General features: G+C 41.9%; 1 protein-coding gene across 2 annotated transcripts in view; it reads right to left on the reverse strand.

Moving 5' to 3' along the window:
* cdk14 (cyclin dependent kinase 14) overlaps positions 1 to 18,702 on the reverse strand; it is a 192,602-nt gene that overhangs the window by 79,708 nt on the left and 94,192 nt on the right. For both annotated transcript variants that reach the window (XM_069655617.1, XM_069655618.1), the window contains 2 exons: positions 10,678 to 10,798; positions 6,056 to 6,149 (listed from right to left, as the gene is read on the reverse strand). In XM_069655617.1, coding sequence (XP_069511718.1) covers positions 6,056 to 6,149; positions 10,678 to 10,798 — 215 coding nt within the window. The remainder of the gene's footprint in view (positions 1 to 6,055; positions 6,150 to 10,677; positions 10,799 to 18,702) is intronic.

The raw sequence follows: 18,702 nt of genomic DNA on the forward strand, positions 1-18,702 counted from the left end.
TTCCGCCTGTGGATAACCACAGCTATCTCATTACTAAAGACACCAGCATGCATCTGAAACAGACACTTCGAATAAATAAAAGCGTTCATTTACACCTTGACGTGCCAGTGCAGCTCTGAAGGAACGGTGATAAGCCCAGGAAGTGGCACAGACTTAATACTGTCAGGGATAATAATTCTGTAGAGGTGTGGGATTAGAGGAAATTGGCCCCCTGAAAAAAATCTGGTTTAACAAACATGTAGAGAGCAGAAAAGCCATTTCTGGATTTATTTATCTACTTGCCACACAGGCCTGGCTCTGTGTTTAATTGTTAATGTCTTCATTAGTGAGGGCAGAGGTTTGTGAAGAAAATGTGTGTTTTTTCCACCTATAGGCCTATGCACTTGGAAGCAAGACTGTATGTTGGTGTAAATGGGTTTGTGTCCATCAGGATATTGATTGCCTGACTGCTCCTTTCTTGCACAGACGGATTCTTCTTCACATTGTCACCACACTCAGAGATCTCAGTCAGCTTACTCTGCAGTTAACATGCAGAGTAAACAGTTCTGTCATAAGTAATAGGAATGATGAGAAGATGATGGTAACAAAACTTGCAAAGCAAAGTGTTGTTATTAACTTCACTCCTGCACAGTCTCAGACTCTCGATTCAAGAGTCCTGCAGTGAACAGCGGCCATGCGAGAGGTCTTGTTTTCCCAAAATGATGCTAATGGCCCATTACGCTGAATGTTTGGCTAACAGGAGACAAACTCCAGGCCACCTTGTGACATTCCTGCTCGGTGGACGTTGTGTTCAATGTGCCGACTCAACTCCTGGCAGGGTGCCTCTCACACAGTGATGGAAGCTGACCTTTCCCTTCCTCTCTTCAAACAACATGGCCTTTAAGATGCTTCTGACTCTGCATAATTCATTGATGGTGCCCTTCACATGAGTCTCTGAGGCTGTGAATCCAAACTCTGACCTGTCTGACAGCCCAACAGCAGACACACAGAGCCGCAGAGCAAGCAGGATGGATGGAAATGTCAACATCCGGCTCTCTGTGACAGGTGGGCTAGTATTGTGATCACACATCGCCTCGCAAAAAGCAGCAAACTTCCACATTTCCATATTCATGCATCTCTTCTGCCTCGAGCTGTCAGCTGAATGCAGACTAACACGAAACATAGAATGTGATTTGGATGAGAAAAAAGCAAAGGCTAAGTTTGGCCCGTCTGTGTCTCCTAGGCAATGGAATATATTCCTTGTGTTTTGTTACAAACAAAGGTAAATATGAATACAAATATCAGTGAAAATGGGATATCAAAGAAAGCCAAGTTAATGTTGTTGAAGTTAAGTTTCAGTTCTAAGGCACTCGCAGGGATCATGTAGGCGTTGGGTGGCAGTCAAATACAGGAAACAGGGCAAAGCAGACTGGTCCTAGGGTGTTAAATGTTCCCCCCTTAGGGGGAACGGAAGTGGAGCTGGTGGGAGTTGGAGTGGTTACATGTATTGGGTTCACCTCTATGCATAGCACTGATCCTGGTGCCACAGTCCTGGAGAGGGGCAGGATAGAAAGTATGATGTTCATAAGCCTTCAAGCACAGTTGGAGTTCTTCCCCACAGAACAAGAGGGTGGCCTCTACGTGCCTACAAGTCACTGAAGAAGAGGTGCTTATGAACCCAACAGTGGCTCAGAGTATGAGGCCTTCTTGGAGTATCTGGATGGCATACTGGAAGATAATCTGTCCAGGGTTTCTATGTGGGAGACTCTATATGGGAGAAACCTGGAGGGGGCAACTGGGAGGAACGGCCTACCTGTGATCTTGGAGCTACAAAGAAGGACACTGACTGGCTTCAAGGAAGTTCTAGGAATTGTTCTTTTGACACTCACGAAGGGGGAGCTGGGTTTAACTCAAGCTTTGTTTATTCATAAGAGATGTGACATTGTTTAATGGAGTAGAGAGCACCCTGAAGAGCTCCTGAACCCTAACACAACTGGGCAATTCTGCGGGGGTACTGTGGGAGTATGGGTTATAGGGTATGGGTCTGTTTCTATAAGCCATCCCGACCATGTAAAACAGCATAAAGCCTATGGTAGTTGTTATGGTTACGCTTTACTTAACTGATGGATACTGATGAGATCCAAGACAGCTGGGACATCCCTAAGAATACGTCCAATAGGTAAGAAACACAATGAGTGAGTCAGATGGGAAAGAAGCCAATATTTTTACCAGATTATCAAAACCAATTAATTTAGAGATAAATAAAGATTAGCAAACAGCAACAACTCATCTGTAGGACTGAAGGTTTAAGGTTTAATGTGGTTAAAGCAGGGATGTTGGTAAAGCAGTCTAATACGACGCCCCACATTGTGCTGGTGATTTTGGTGGCTGTACAGTGTAAAGTTGTCTATCAGTGTTTTGGAAAAGAGATATTTAGTGCCATCCATGTGCTGCTGTCAGCCCTGTGGGCCCACGTTTGATAAATCTACCTCCTTAGACTTGTCACTTTGAGTAATTACAGGCTGCCCCTGAAAGCATGTACGGCTACATCGTTTTTTTTTTATCAGGTACTCCCTTCCTAGTATTCAGGCTTTTTGTTTAACCTAACAAACATGTAGATCTTTACATAGAATCAATTTTCTAGTAGACCTTAATGAAAGCACCAGAGAGAGACCAAACTGAACTGTCTCTGTAGGGGAGCAGTGTGCAGCTGAGCCTCATCACGAGTCTGGCCGGTGGCCATCTCACTGTTGGACCCCTCCGTCCCATCATGGTGTGTCCGTGTCTGAGAGGGGAGCTGGGATCACAGGAAGCCCCACTTTCCCCTTCTGGCTTGAAAGACAATCAATAAGAAGCATTTTTCTTCATTTCCCTCTGCTCCTGCTCGGTTTCACGCTCTGTGAGAGACCCCATGCCTGCAGGGCTTCATCCACCTATCCTCATCCCTTCATCTCAAATCCATCCATTCTCAGATGCGTATCTTTAGCCTTCAGCCCAGAGGAACGTGCTTTGTCTCTATACTTGACTCTTCCCTGGCCAAACCCTCTCATACTCTCATCTCTGCAATTTTCTACATTAATTATTCAGGCCCTGCCAGCCTATGAATATAAATCCATTATGTCTGCCCTGCTACACTCTGCTTCAATTAAGAGATTGGGGATGGAATTATATGGGGGGTTGGCAGATCAGGTGATGAAAGGATTCATGAGACTTCCCTTTGAAATATTGATGCTATCCTACATCCAATGCAGAGATACATTAATGAAATTACTTACAGCTACTTTGCTGCTGTTCACCCAACAAGTGCCAGGTAGAGCTTCCACAAATGTTCCAGACATGTTCATGAAAGGTTCATGATGACTCAATGCCAACATGGAGTTCTTACCTGTTTTCAGCTTTACATTTATGCTGCACAGCCTGTGTTTTATCTCATTTAAAAGCACCCTGTCCAGGTGACTGTAACATCACTGGAAGCATTTGGAGCTGATAGGTGCTTTGTGACACTTTGTGACATCCTGCTGGTCAAAGAATGATACACCTGGTCAGCAGCAGTGCTACTGTAGCAGTGCTGTTGTATTTCATTGAAACTAGACTGGGCCAAGACAAAGTCCTGCAGGTTCACATAGAAAACCAGGCTTTAGGAAAATTCAGGCCATGATCTCCAATAACTTCACCTTGGTTGGCAACTGTGTCTCTACACTTCTATCTACACGTCATTGCAAATGAGATAAATATCTCTCACTCTCGGTTTCCCTCCAGAGCGTGTGATTGTCAGCAGGCCCTTTTCAAAACAGCAAAAACAAAAACAAGAGGGGTACAGCGAGAGGGGACTGTCCACCAGTTGATGCAAATTAAACCAGCTGTAATAACATTACCTCCAAGCAATGCTGAGAATTCTGTTCACGAGAATAGGATGAATGAGTGAGGTCACAGAGACCTTGACCTTTGACCACTAAAATTATATCAGTTCATCCTGGAGTCTGGATTTAGATATTCCCTTCAGGCTGTCCTGAAAAAACACTTTCACATGAATGGGAAAGGTGGAAATCCAGAAAAGTAAACTACGATTATGTTAACACTCAGAATGACAACATATGTAGTGGGTAAATTAGGATCCTATCAACCCTCAGTTATTAAAAATATCAAGCGGCTGCATCCTGTTTTCAGTTTAGCAGCCAGATTTCATTTTGTCAAACACAACATCAGACTTCTTTGCTGCTGTGTCACTGTACACATAGCAACAAGGGAAAACAACATGGCAGAGTACAAAGTCATACAGAGCAAGTCTTGTCTCAAAATAACCCAACTGCAGACCTAATAGTAAAGGAGATAAGGGTGATGGGAAAGGAGGCGGACTGAAACCTTGCGTCTTCATCCTTGTGTCTGCTGTGACAGCACAGTCAGCAGCCACACAGGGGAGATGCATTATGATTTTATAACTACACTCAGATTAGGACAGACACGTTTAAAAAAAAAAAAAAATTACAAATTTAAATGTCCATATTAGATGCCAGTTTAACAATAAAAGTTGGTCTTTAAAGATAAACATGAGACTTCACGTGAGCTATTGTAAAAGTTTAGTAAATCCGCTGCAGGTGTCAAACTTTAGAGTCACTGGGGAGAAAAATCTCAATAAATAACAAAACACACAAAAATTCTGTGCTAAATAAAATTGTCAACTTCTGTTTCATGTCTTTTCAATGTTCAGAATATCTAAAGCATTGGCCAAACTTAGTAGGAGTCAACCTTGAAAACCAACTATGTATTGTAAATGACTGTGTCCTCTTGTTTAAGTGTGGCCAGTGAAATGAAGATGTACAGCAATGTTTCTCAAAGTGAAACACAAAACCTGACACAGCTCGGTGAATATCCCGCTTTCTAGGACATACGCATGGATTTACTTTCCTGCTGGTGCCAGCTACTTGAGGCTGACAAGCGTCGAGTGTGGTGACCCGTTAGCTAGGTCAGACTCAACCAAGCACGTTACCAAGATTTCTCAGATGGACACCAGCTACTGGTGTTTAGTTTCAGCAGCCGAATGCCGGTCGATCAGTCTCTGACGAGAGGCACTTTCACTGTATCTAGTGTAATGGAAATTTCCAGTGTAACCTCAACCTTACCTTTAGACAAATTGTACTCATCCCTCAGTTCAGACAGAGTTACAGTCTGGTTTCCCCAGTGTTTCTCCTCTTCTGTTTATGTTTTTCCCCTGTTTTTAAATGTAGCACTTTGGATTAACTGTGTTGTGTGTAAGGTGCTATATAAATAAAGTCTAGTTGAGTTGAGTTATATATGGGGGGTAACAATGAAACTTAACCTTTTGCACTTTGTGATAAACAGTGACATACATGAGTCTAAATATGAAGTAAAAATCGCTCCTTATTCCATATAGAGTTGTTTGTTTTGATGGTCGGGGAGTCTGCTTGGAGGTGTGAAGAGTAAAGCTTGGAAAGAGATCCTCTGTCATCCTGTGATGAGTGTTTTATTTAAGAAATTACCACCGAACAAGCAAGTGACTAATAGGCTGCAGTCTGTCTTACTACAGCGGTGTGAACCCAAAATAAACAGGTTTTGCTGTGACTGAATTGCAGCAAACATATCAAAAGGATGCAGAAATAACTACAGCAAGGTTAATATTTGTTAAAAGATTAAAAAAAACATGCTTGTCAGATCTGCAGCAAGACAAATATAGAAACACCTTTTAAAATGCTTGTTTTCGTAAAGAAGTTTGGATTGGCATAATGTGATCCAGGGTTGAGAGGTCAGGAAAATCTCAACGCTACTATAATACAAGCTCATTTGCATATTTATGTGACTTATATCAACGTTTTTTCATCTTTTGTACATCGACATGTGTTTGCATCTATTCTGGTCTTTGTATTGACTTTGTATGTTATCACAACACACAAACGATTTGCATCGCTCTCCCAGCCCCTTAACAATACTCCAATTTCTACTGCTGTTAGGCCAAAAGAAAAGGTGATCAAGCAGCACCAGTGGAGACATCTGGTAGGAGCTTACAACAGAACGCATGTTCATAAATAAACAGTGACACATTGCAGCCTCAGCGACTCACCAGGAATATCCTCTCCAGCTGATCCTGGATGTCCTTCATCCCAGGAAAGGCAGCCACTCCTTGGATCATCTCAATGAAAATGCAGCCCACTCCCCTAGAAGAGAGAACAGCACATGTTAAAGTATCACTCTGTTTTCTAACTGCAACTGCTACATTTACCTTTACGGATTTTCATAATAAAAGTGCCACCCTTCCAGTCACTGAAAAAACAACTGGAATTAAACAATGAATGATTGTTCGTTATACACATCTTAATTATCTCAACAAGTGAAAGTAATGGTGAAAATGATTGTTTACTTCTCGACCTAGACTCTAACTGTAGGTTGAAATCAGTAAACATCAGATACTCTGAGATATAAAGTCCAGTAAAGAGGGTTTGAAGGAGCAGTGTGAGTGTGTGCATGTGTGGCTGTAAAGCGTTGCCAGCTCATTTGTCAAAGGGCTCTGGTTTCCTGACAGATTCACTTTCTGCCTCGGTGCTCTGAGCCAAAACACCGGCACTGCAAGGAGAGCGAGAGAGAGAAAATCCTCCCTCAGAGTTTCTACGTTCCTTCCATTTTAAGATTCCTGAAGCCGGCTGTGAATGAAACCCTGAATCATCCATCCCCGTGACCCAGCTGTAACCTCAGGCTCACATACTTCTACTGCAGTGTACAGAACATCTCTGTTGAGGTGTAGAAATGTTATCATTCATGATTAAAATAATGCACATAACTCGTTCAGTGTTCTCCTTCCTAATTATCTTTTAATCGCTAAAAGCAAATGTTGGCTCAGACCACACAGACAGTGTCTACAGCAATCTGTTTTAACACTGCTGTTAATGTAATTAGACTGTGTTCGAGGTGATGGGACTGTAAGAGCTCAGTAAATCATTCAGTCACTGGGCCAGCTGTGCTCCTTAAGTTTTAGCACACAGTAAATTAGCCTCAATAAATACACAGGCCTGTTAGCCTGCAGACAGGTAATGAACCCTTGTGATGGCAGCAGACCTGGCTGGAGCAAAGCCTGTGCTGCCAGGATATAACCAGACATTAGTGGGATTAAAACTGCAAATAAAGTGATTCTGTGTCATCCTTTAAGACTTCTTGTTTACCATTCTGGTTTGGTTTTCATACACTGGAGCTTTTAACTGATCCACGCTGTTTGTGGGCTTTTTTCTTTTTCTTTTCTTTTACAATAAAGAAATAAAGATATTTAACTTCATATAACTTGATCTTAATTTTTTCAAATACTCAAGAAGACACTTCTCCTGGTGCATACTCCTCTCATCTTTCCTCCCATTGCTGCAGTCAGGTGAAGACGATGATGGTGAAGGACTGGAAGTGAGACAAATGCTGTGTATGAAATGCCGTACTATCAGTACGTACTGATTTGGCCAAAATGTAGTATTTAGTATGCAAACAAAAGCAAAATGTGCAGTATGCCACAAATACCTGGATGTCATACTGATAAAATCTCCTGTATGCATCGGACCAGTCTACCTCGCCTACTGTATCCCACAATGCAAAGCGCTGAAACGCCACAGTGGCAGTTAAAATGACGGACAGCGGCAGCATTCCAGCAGAAGGGGGCGCTTTAGCTGAAGAATTATTGTTTACTTCCGCCTGGCGTAGCATACTGCAAAATTAATTTTAAAAGCTCCTCCATACTACAGACTACCGCCGGATGCAGTATGCAGTATATAGCATGTAGTATGTATTACGGCATTTCGAACACAGCCATACACACTGGGATGCAGAGCTATTTATTTGATGTCGGTGTCTGTCTGTTCAAGGTCAACAGGGCAAAAATGTTTGCAATGATCTGAATGAATACTTTGCAGGTGCTAGAGAGAGGAAAGGGGAAAGCAGGTCTGTATATGGGAGAGACAAAAAAGGACTTTTTTTTTACTGGCTAAATAATGTAGATCCAGACACGCCATGAGGGTTAAGTATGTAAAAACAGGAATGAAAGTGTTATTCTGTAAAATAGTTTTTTCCAGTTTCAGATTTTCAGTCTGAACATCTGGCTCATGGTTTTGATTAAACGAACTGGGGTTCAAGTTGCGTGACATTTGGCCACCAGGTCTCACAGCGCAAAGAACAAAACCACACGAGACTAAGAGTTCTGGGGAAAGGCATACTGTTTAACAACATGCCGAGAATACACTCGCGGACAAAGCCGACGCTAAAAGAGAGGAACATAAACATCAGTGCAAAACTAACTTCCACATTCATGGACGCACACACGATAAAAAGAGTCCATCTGCAATAACTGATGTCTCCGCACTGCTGTGTTTTGCAGGGATGCGCTGAGTCGTGCTACATTCAGGAGCGCTCCGAAACATGGGTGATCAGACACGTTTCTACACATATTTTTACAGATCCATCTTGGGATTTATGACTCGATATTGCATCATTCAAATGAGAATCAATTCGAAACGGAAAAATCGATTTTTTAAACCCAGCCCTATAATATAAGTATATTAGGTAGTATATTAGTATATATTAAGCCATACATGTAAGTTAATTTCTGTCTTTTAAATCCCCTTGTTTGTAGATAATCAAACACATGCTCTCTCCATACCTCTCCTTTGTGCATTTTCAAGTTTAGTCGACACACGTGCTCAGCCTGTGTTACAGTGGGCCATAATTTGTGATCAAATAATTTTCATAAACTCGATGAGAAGTAGTGTATAGGGATATTTAAGTGATTTTAAGTGATTAAATGTGTCATGTTTATTTTCCCATTTTTTTAAATTGTGCACAGAATGCCACACCATGCACAAATATAAAATTACTGAGTCTTTATTGGAAGAAACTATATATTTGTTAGGCTTCTTCAATAGGAACCAAAAATGAAGCTGACAGTCAAAGACAGGGAAGTCAGAACATGGTGAGAAGCAGACCAACACATTATTGGCCTGGATCTTTTCATGGGATTTGTTGACAATAAGAACTTTATAGAGTTAATGTTAAAGCTGGAGATGTGTTGAAGTGCAGCCATTCGTAACTGAACCTGTACATTTATCTGTGCACGCCGCTGAGTGATTGACATATGTGTGTGAGAGCTGCTGCTCGGTGATGTGCTAAGGAGGGTAAAAATAGAGCAGTTCCTCGCCTGTCTTCCATCACATCCTCCCTCCTCACAGATGGCAGCCTGTAACCTGTAGGCTGCTGTGATGGATGCTTCCAATGGCAGGAAGACAGATCTTTTAGACCTTTTGGTCCTGCAAGAGATGCTTTTTCATGGAAGACTGCTTCCTAAGTGACCAGGGTTGAGCGTGCGTGTGTGTGTCTGAGATAGAGAGAGAAAGAGACAGAGAGAGTCGCAGGGTGATTCTCAGAGGGATGGAAAACCACCCTGTGGATTTGCCCACCTGAAAATACCCTTGAAGCAGACACACTATCCCTCGCCTCTTAGACACTAAAGCCCCCAGTTGCTCTTTAATTGGATGTTGGAAAATGCAGCTGGGGTCCATGGGACGTCCCTGCTGACCGCCTGTCCAGACAGAAGGGGTCATCAAGGCTCGACTGAGAGTCTAACAGCAGTTTTGTTGGAAAGAAGCTTCAGGGTTTTGGGACACTAACTGGTGAATGTCTGGTCTAAAGGGGAAACAGATTCCTCAGCCTTTGGGGACATGCTCATTTTTTCATCTCATTTTGAAGCATTTTCTGCATTTCTTGTCAACTGTATTGGTAATCTTAACTTTCTAAGTGATGTAAAATCAGAGGACGAATCAGATATAACTGTATATTTCAGCATCCTTTCATCAGAGTTAATATCATATTAATCAATTAATCTTAATGTTGATTAGTCCTTCTGTTTCATCACTGTTACTGTTTTTGGCTAATTCAGTGTGTGCAAGCTAACCATCAGGCCAACTTGTAAAACCATTAGAAATATAATTATCTTGTGAACAAGGAAGGAGAACATGGCCAAGATGAGGTGATGGCACAAAGCACGGTAATCTGCACATAAACATGGTATAAAGGGGTTGTATTGAGTTCTTTAGGTCAATGGCATTATCACATATTGCTGCCTAAGATCGCCATGCACCTGACCACATCTCATAGGAAGATCAAGAGACCCAGGGCACACAGAAGTTTGCTACTTAACCAACATGGGCGAAACTGGCAGTGAAAGTTTCGGCTGCCCGGTGTGCAGCTTTCATCCAGGTGTGAGATAGGACCCAAAGTCTATGTTGTCATTACTGCGAGCAAAATGTCCCTCACTTTGCATGTTGTTTCATCCATATGTGTAGCAGCTCCATCTGTATCTGTAGGAAGTCTAATGCAATGAATGTGTGATATTTGGTCTCTGCAGAGCCACGCTGTCAGTAGAAGTGAAGGGTGAAAAAGGAAGGAAATAACAGAAGAAACTAAGACACCAAACAGAGATTCATCCAGGGAACAATCTAACACACTACAGAGAACACACCCTCAGGTCAAGATGAGCTGTAGATAAGTGGGTTTTAATGGGTTTTTGTCTCCTGCATGGTTTATTTACTGTTTTCACCTTAGGAAAGAAAAAAACTGATCCAGATCTAAAGTGGACTACCTGAATAAATCAAGCATAATTTACACAAAGCGTGCATGATGGGAATATGGAGACTCTCAGGGTCAGGGGTTAGGAGTACCCACCACATGTCCAGGCAGGTAGAGTAGTCTGTGGATCCCAGCAGGACATCAGGAGGCCGGTACCACAGGGTCACCACCTCGTTGGAGTAGGTATGGCTGGGGACCGACTTGGCCCTGGCCAGGCCTGAGGGGAGCAACACAACAACAGTGTGTTAGAAAGCATTATCATTGAACGACCTTCACCAGCCGTCTGCAAACAAAGACGAGCAATGAGGAGGAGCAGCCAGACTCACTGTAGGAGGCTCTCTGACATCTGGTCGTACACACAAAACATACACAGCATGTACATTTGATGCATACACGATTAGATGGAAGTGAATCATTGGAGCCCATTATGATCAAGTGTAAGGATGAGAATAAGAAAAGAATATGAGGGAATGAGACTTCTGATGAACACAAAGCGTCAACTGGTGGATTAAAGTGTAATTGCAACAGTAAAGCAGGAGATCAGTCACAGTTTGGAGTCTGTCGTCAAATTTCCATGAAAGACATGGACAAAAAATATGTTTTATTTATAATATAATAATTTTGTCCTCGAATGCTTTTTTTTGCCTTGTAGCGTGGATTAACTTTGTGTTCATATCATCTATATTTTTACAATGATAAAGAACAAATAACATTGTAATGACTAACTCTTTATTAAGGGTACATTGATATATGACCGTGATTATTCTCATATAAGATTTGTTATGGTCTAATTCTGGTACGGCAGGTTCATGGGCAACCTCGCACTCTCACATGCACACCATCGAGGTTTTGCTCTTCTTCAGCTTACCTGCACTACCTTTAAGAGCTCTTTTCGATATGAAATCACTGACAAAAAGTATTAAATATACACTTTGTTTGTGAAGTCAACAACTCCAGCTAGGCCTAGAGAAAAAAAAAGTTGTGGCAGCTTCATCAACAGCTTCTTCTGTCGGCCACCACGACCGGTCAGTGCTAGCCACAGGGCAGCACCAGGTGTAAATAAGAAACTAAGCCTAGGTAAGTACACCCTATATTTATGACAATGTCAATTTAGCTTATTGCTATGATTCAAAGTGGATCATGTCTGTTTATTTCAGGATTTCATGGTCTGTGTGAGTTCAGGTAATTTCACATTAGATTAATCACCGAGTTAAGACTTCAGGATATGAAAAGTAAACAGCAAATATCCTGATAATTCATATTTGTGTAAAAAAAAATGGACACATCACATTTCCCCAAGATTAGTTTTTCTTGTGTCTTTGCCTTGCAGGTACAATGAAGAAATTTCACCCCAAGCTTCCTAATGCATCTCCTACAGGATGAGAGGTTACCATATCATACAGTCAAGCTGCTGCCCCAAAAGCTGTTAATCTTACTCTAAATGAAAGCAAAAATGTGCTTTTCATTCCAAACAGGGGAACCCTTAAAAATGTCCACCTGCTCTGCACGTTCCAGGTGGTAAAACAGTAAGAATGGGTCTGTTAAAGCTGTTGTTTTGAGCCCAGTCTTATTGTTCTCCTTTTTTGCTCAGATAAAAGTCTTTCAGGCAGCAAAAACTCTAACACTAAAACCAAGATGGCAGGTATTTCCACCCATGACTCAGGCACATAAAATTACGTGGAAAGTTGTTGCTATAATAAACATAAATAATAAACCCACTCTCCCATAGTCTCCCTGGCGTCGCTGCTTTGTACAGGCTCGACAACTGATTAACAAGAATGGTGCCCTGTGAAGCTGAATATGTCAGGGGCCATATTTTAGTGCTACAGTAACGCAACAGTCCACATGTCGACATCACACCCGGGACTGGGGTCTACTGAGAGTAGACTCAACAAATCTGATCATAGAACAACAACCGACCCAGACGCAAATGACCAGAATAAATGGTCCTGAACCTGTCTGGGTCCCAGGCTGTGAAGACCCCTAACACTTTACTGAGACACCCAGGAGTACATTTGTTAATCACTGCAGTGCAAGTGAGAAGTTTAACCTCCGGAGAGTTTAAAGGTTACAGATAAAGTGAGACACAGTGCTCACTGTTTACGTATCTAAATATCTTCACGTTTAAGAACTTTGTAAAGTAAATTATTGAAGTTTGCTCAACAAAGATGTTGTTGGATGAAAAAAATATTTAAAATCTTGGAAGCTTGAAATAGTGCTGCAACATTCAAAGTGCCAACTCCTCCTGGCAGACTGTCTTTGGACTGACTTCTGTACGTTCAACCGCGACGAGCCTGAGATTGCCTTTTCAAATGGAAATCATGATGGAAGACCTTTGAGGCTTCAGTGAGAAACTGTGACGTGAATATCCGTTGGATGAACCCAAAGGACTTGTGTTTCTATCGAGTGAATCGGACATCATTCGATAATGGTTAATCAATAGTGACACTACAGCTAGCTCCTGTCATTTGAAACTATTATAATGCTCTGTAAGAACCACAAACATGAATACATTTATGTGAGGGGTGACACAAACCCAGATGAGTTAAGTGTCCGATGGCAGTGCTCCCATGGCAGCTAATGGTGGAGCAGAGAGCATATGCAGCAAGCTTTAATGAGCCTGTTGGCATTATCTCTTTGTCTCTTCCCAAGTGGTCTGAGGGCTTAATTAAAGCATTTAGCTTGGTAAAAAAGGACTTCCTGCCCTGCTGCTAGTCCCCTGTGTGGGAGGAAGAAGGGCAGAGGGGAGGATAAATGAGAGGAGGGAGGGGGTTTTTAACATTTCCTTGTCTTAGAACACCCACAGGAGAAAGGAGTTTCAGCTGGCATTCATCACGGCCGAGCACTGTAATTTTCACACACTGATCTAACGCAGAATACAAGGCATGATCACTGAGAGCCTATCATTTCCACTGCAGGCGTCCAGTGAGTCTGTGTGGTGCATGTGTGTGTGTCTGTGAGAGGGGTGCGGAGGTGTAGTAGAGTAGAATGGAACAAAGCATTTCTGCAGAGTCTGGAGGAAGTAACACAAACTGTTTGTCTGCACACCACTTAGCCTCCTACATTTCCCAAAATGCCTGTTAACATTGCCAAGAAAATAATCAGACTAACACAATGACGCAAGTAAACTAGCGTTGGTTGCACATCCCGAATTCCCCCCCTGGGGATCAATAAAGTATTATCTTACATCTAAATAGGTGGATGCACATCATCTGCCCTGGCTTTATGACCCTCCTCTTGACATGACAATGACATGAGTGAGTTTTTTGACACTAGCCTTGTCAGATTCTCCAAATCCACAATTTAATTTGAATTACAGCATTTTATTGAGCACAAACTGCTTTGTCAGGTAATACAATATATCGCTTACCAATTTCACACTATATCAAATATAACAAATATGATATGGGTCTTTATTATTGAGTTTATTTCTCAGAGACAGTGCATTCTAATTTACAGGGTACTACAGACGTATAATCAATAAACAAGTCTAACAGAATAACCATGAAACCATTATGTAAAGAGTGTCAGGGACAGTAAGCAGAACACACATGTTGGGGCAACAAGGAAAGTATTTAATCATTCTATTCTGATTTAAGCCTTACAAATGTAGCATTTTCTGATAAAGACTGTAGGATGTTGGAATATTATTCAGGTTTTTAAGGATTTTTTAGACATGTTTTCAGCCTAAATCATCAAAATGTGTCTTAGTGTGCAACACACAGCCGCTTCACTGTCTATGGTCAACTCTGTGTTGTAAGCACACCAATAAGCACTAGATGACAGCATGTGTGGCTGGGGTTAAACACAGTATGTATGGGAATATAAGTGGAACATCACCATGTAAACAGGTTAGTAGGACAATTGTCTTTTTCAGAACAAGGACTGTTCATCACTGAGTCACACAAATTCCAACTTCCTGCAGGCGTTCCTCAGATATATGTACACAAGAAAAGGTCTAATAGACAGAAATGTATTTTATATTTCATAAATGTATTTTATGTATTTATAATGACCTTTGACCTTAAAGGTTTAAAATGTCATCAAGTAATGGTAATTATATATTATTTAAATATATTTGGGACCATTTTGCCTTTATTTAAAGGACAGCTGAAGAGAGACCGGACAAATGGCAGGAGTCAAAACTGCGGCTGCTACATTGAAGACTGTGGCCTCTGAATATGGGGCACCTGCTCTACTGACTGAGCTTAACCAGTGCCCCGTTACTGTATACTATTTGACAGAAATTATGTTATAATTATTGTATGAATTCTCACGTCTTTTAAAGGATCAAACTTGGACCACAAAAATCCAATCAGTTCATCCTCTAGTCAAAGTGGACGTTTGTGCCAAATTTCAAGAAATTCCCAGCATGCACTCCTGAGAGTGCAATACCAAGACAGACAGCAAACGCAGAGGCCTCCACCCACGACTGTAGCCGTGTGGAGGCATTAAACAAGCACAGATATCGCCAGCCTCTCCATTTATTTTTCACATGGACAAATGTCCATAAATTCAAACGTGATGTTCAGCAGGGTTGGTGAATTTATTATATAGAAAAGTAACAAAACAATTACAATTCACCAATTTGTGTAGAATATAACTAAATCATAAAGGAGAGGGTAATAAACATGACCAAGCTAACTTAGTTCAAACAACAGGAGCATCAGCAATCAGCTGTTTCTCCCCCATCCTCCTTCAGCTTTACAAACAAAATGCAGAAGCCATAAACATGAACAGTTGTTTCAGAGGCAAAAAAGATGTGATCAAATCCCTCTTTGATAGTAAGAAGCCGTTTAGAGAGTAGATTTGTTGGTGGTTTCCATGTGCTTTGACATTTGGATCACCTTGTGCAGGTTATTAAGGAGCAACATGATGATGGAGAGGAAGACAACCAGCCCTGACCTTCCCCCTCAAAACCCCACGAGTCTGTCTGCAGGAGAGGGCGCTACTTCAAAGCCCTGACCTATGGCTTTATACACACACACACACACACACACACACACACACACACACACACTGCCACATACACCTTCAGTCACCTTCATCTGTCGACCTGCTATCCAGTCCAGGTAGCCCAGGGAGGAAGGTCACAGGTGAATTATACATCACTATCTTGCACAGAATATACAGGGACGAGGTGGGCTGGAAACAGGAGGAAGGAAGGAAAAGAGAAGGACTAAAATAGTCTCAGTCCCGGAGGGAAACAGCCCACTGCTCTTTTGAAGTTGATTTGGATTTTGAAGGCGGTTTGTAGCTTAACAGCTTCTCCGCCTCCTTTAACGTGCAGCAGATTGTGTGATGGAAGGTATCCTACGAGAAAATATTCAAAATAGTGCAGGAAGTATGAGCTCCTCAGGGGAAGAAAACTTCTCCTCAACAAGTTTTGACTCACTGGTGCTGAACATATTATTTGTTGTTGTCAAGTTTCTAGCACAGCACGGGTAAAATAAGTCTTCTTAAAACAAGGTAAAATTACCTGTACATTCTGTCCATATCCATCCATCCATTATCTATATCACTTATCCTGTTCAGGGTCGTGAGTGGGGTGGGGGGTGGAGCCTATCCCAACTGTCATTGGGCGAGAGGGCGAGAGTGGGGTTAACCTGGCCTTTAAATGGAAGTGCTCCACTGCCAGCATCTAAGGGAGAGGCTTTGTGGAGTGAGCACTGCATCACTGCATCACTGCATCACTTCCTCTCAGCTTACTCAAGTTACTTTTACTTGTCTCTAAAAGTACTGTTACAGTTATTTACTGTAATAGTAATGTTGAAATATTTCTAATGAGAACTAGTAAAGAGTAAAATCTTAAATTGCACAAAAAACATGAAAGCTTTTGCTTTATTTATAACTCAGGAGGAGTGCCTTCATTTCTAATTAAGGGACATCTCAGAGGTGCAGTGGCACGTCACAGAAACACAGAGATAAAGTTGAGTCAAAAGCCCCTTTAATACTGCCAGTTCAAGGCAGATCATTACGCCTCTGTCATGCCTTGTCTTCTATGTAAAACCCACGGAGGATGAATAGTAGGGCGAAGTTGTTCCGTCTGTGTGAAAACACACAATGGGGCAACTTTATGCTAGCATTGCTTGGTCCAATGAAAAACGGCAAATGTGGCATACAGCAGAGCTTAGTTACGACGCTGTGGCAGAATTGCTTCATAAAAAGGGCTAGATTGCACTTTGACGCTTCCTTTGATGGCACACTGTGGCCAGACTTCCACTGTCATCAGCTATTTTATTTCTTAGTTACATTTACACGGACGCTTTCATTACAGCTGTTTCCTGTTTTTATTTTCCAATTTAAGAAATGGCTTATTTTGTGAAAAAGGGAAAAAAAGGTTCAAATAGAAAATGTTGGCCTTTTCATGTATTCAGCATGGCATGTGTGTTTATCTGTGTGTGTGTTTCTGTGCAAACACCACCTGCCGTCGTCTCAGATCATTTCCTAACACAAAGTGGACGGTAATGAGCTCTGCATTAAAGTACTCTATATGAAAACAGCCATGTCATTAAGAACACACACCAACAAAGTCGTTATTTCTGCTGCTGGTGTTTTAAACCCTGATGTTTATTTCAGCCTGTTCTCAGGCTTGGACAGATAAACACACACATACACACACACACACACACACTCGTGCATCAGCCCACCCGTCCCTGTGCTGTGGCGAGGCGCGGGGGGGAACAGCACACTAGGGAGAGGCAAACCGTCTGATGCGGGACCGGCAACATTCTTCCATCTCCATTGTCACATTGCTTCTCTGCTCACACATCATTATCCCAGCAGCTGTTACTTCACAGCAACACACACTTCCCAGAAAATAAACACACACATCAGCACACATTAGCTAGCAATAGCTGCGCTCAGTCACAAACTATTGTTCCGTTCAGTCAAATGCTTCTTTCCACTCCTGCACCCTTCTTGAGCTTTAGACAGGTTTGACTCCACTGCAGGTGCCTCATCTTCGTTTTCACTGAAGTGACACAAATACAAATATGCTGCAAGTTTAAACACTTTAATAGGATGTTGTTATTATCATAGGTTTGAAGTGTTTCCATACAAACAACACCATGTGTTGGCGTGAATGAGTTTTGGCAGCCTTGTGGTTTGGAATCACCTACAAACCTCTGCAATGATGCAGTGATGCACTGTGGCTGTGTGCACCTCTGTGTTGCTGATTGGCACGTCTGCCTTTTTCAAAAGCACATCAGCAAACAGATAGAAAATGTGTCCTGACACACACACACACACATCAAAGCTGATATTAGTCAATTAATTGTTGCAGTGGATCAGCAGAAAATGATCAGCAACAACTTGGCTATCAATTAATTATCAAATGGGAGGGTTTGATATATGAAAAAAAACGATATCAATACATTAGTTTGGGCATTTTCCTATTTCATGACCAAATATAGGCTAAAGTAGAGATATGATAGAGCTCAGTAAAAGAAGTAATCGCAGTCCAACAACACACATGGGCAATGTGAACATGCAGCCATTACTTTAGATTTTACAAAGAAACTTTACAGTCTGCTGCTTTCTCCGACTTCCTGTTTGCCCGTTGCCTGGAGATGAATGTTTGCACCACAATCTATCCAATAGTTGTCAGGACATTTCATTCAAAGCAGACGTCATGGTGGCATCACTAAAGTCCCGTTTAGAAGGCCAGTCATTATGCTGACTTTAAATTTCAGTTTGATCAAATAATTCAGGCCAGCGCTCCAACAGCAACAGAGACGTGTCGGACCTGGCGTGAGACACAACAGCATCTGCATCTAGAGTGACACATTTTGGGCTGCTATACGTCTTTCTAAAGAATAATAATGCCTCTTTACTGTCCATTATAAGGTAGTTGATGATGTCCTGTTCTGGAAGGGAATTTACTTCTTCTTCTTCTTCTTCTTTGTTAGCTGCTAACAGCTGGTGGGTCGCACAGATGTAATGTCCTAAAGAGGTCATGGCCCTGTACAATATTTCCGGTTCCCCAATTACACAGACATCAACTCAGCCATCTCCTCTGCTGACAGAAGGTTAAACAGATTTGTCACCCCATTGCATTTTTGTAAATTCTATACAAAACAGCTATAAAGGTGCAACATTGTTGCCTTGCCCATGCAAAAT

The sequence above is a fragment of the Semicossyphus pulcher genome, unplaced genomic scaffold (genome assembly GCF_022749685.1).
Source record: "Semicossyphus pulcher isolate SPU_LCO1_2020_fin unplaced genomic scaffold, fSemPul1.0.p SCAF_9, whole genome shotgun sequence".
NCBI lineage: Eukaryota > Metazoa > Chordata > Actinopteri > Labriformes > Labridae > Semicossyphus > Semicossyphus pulcher.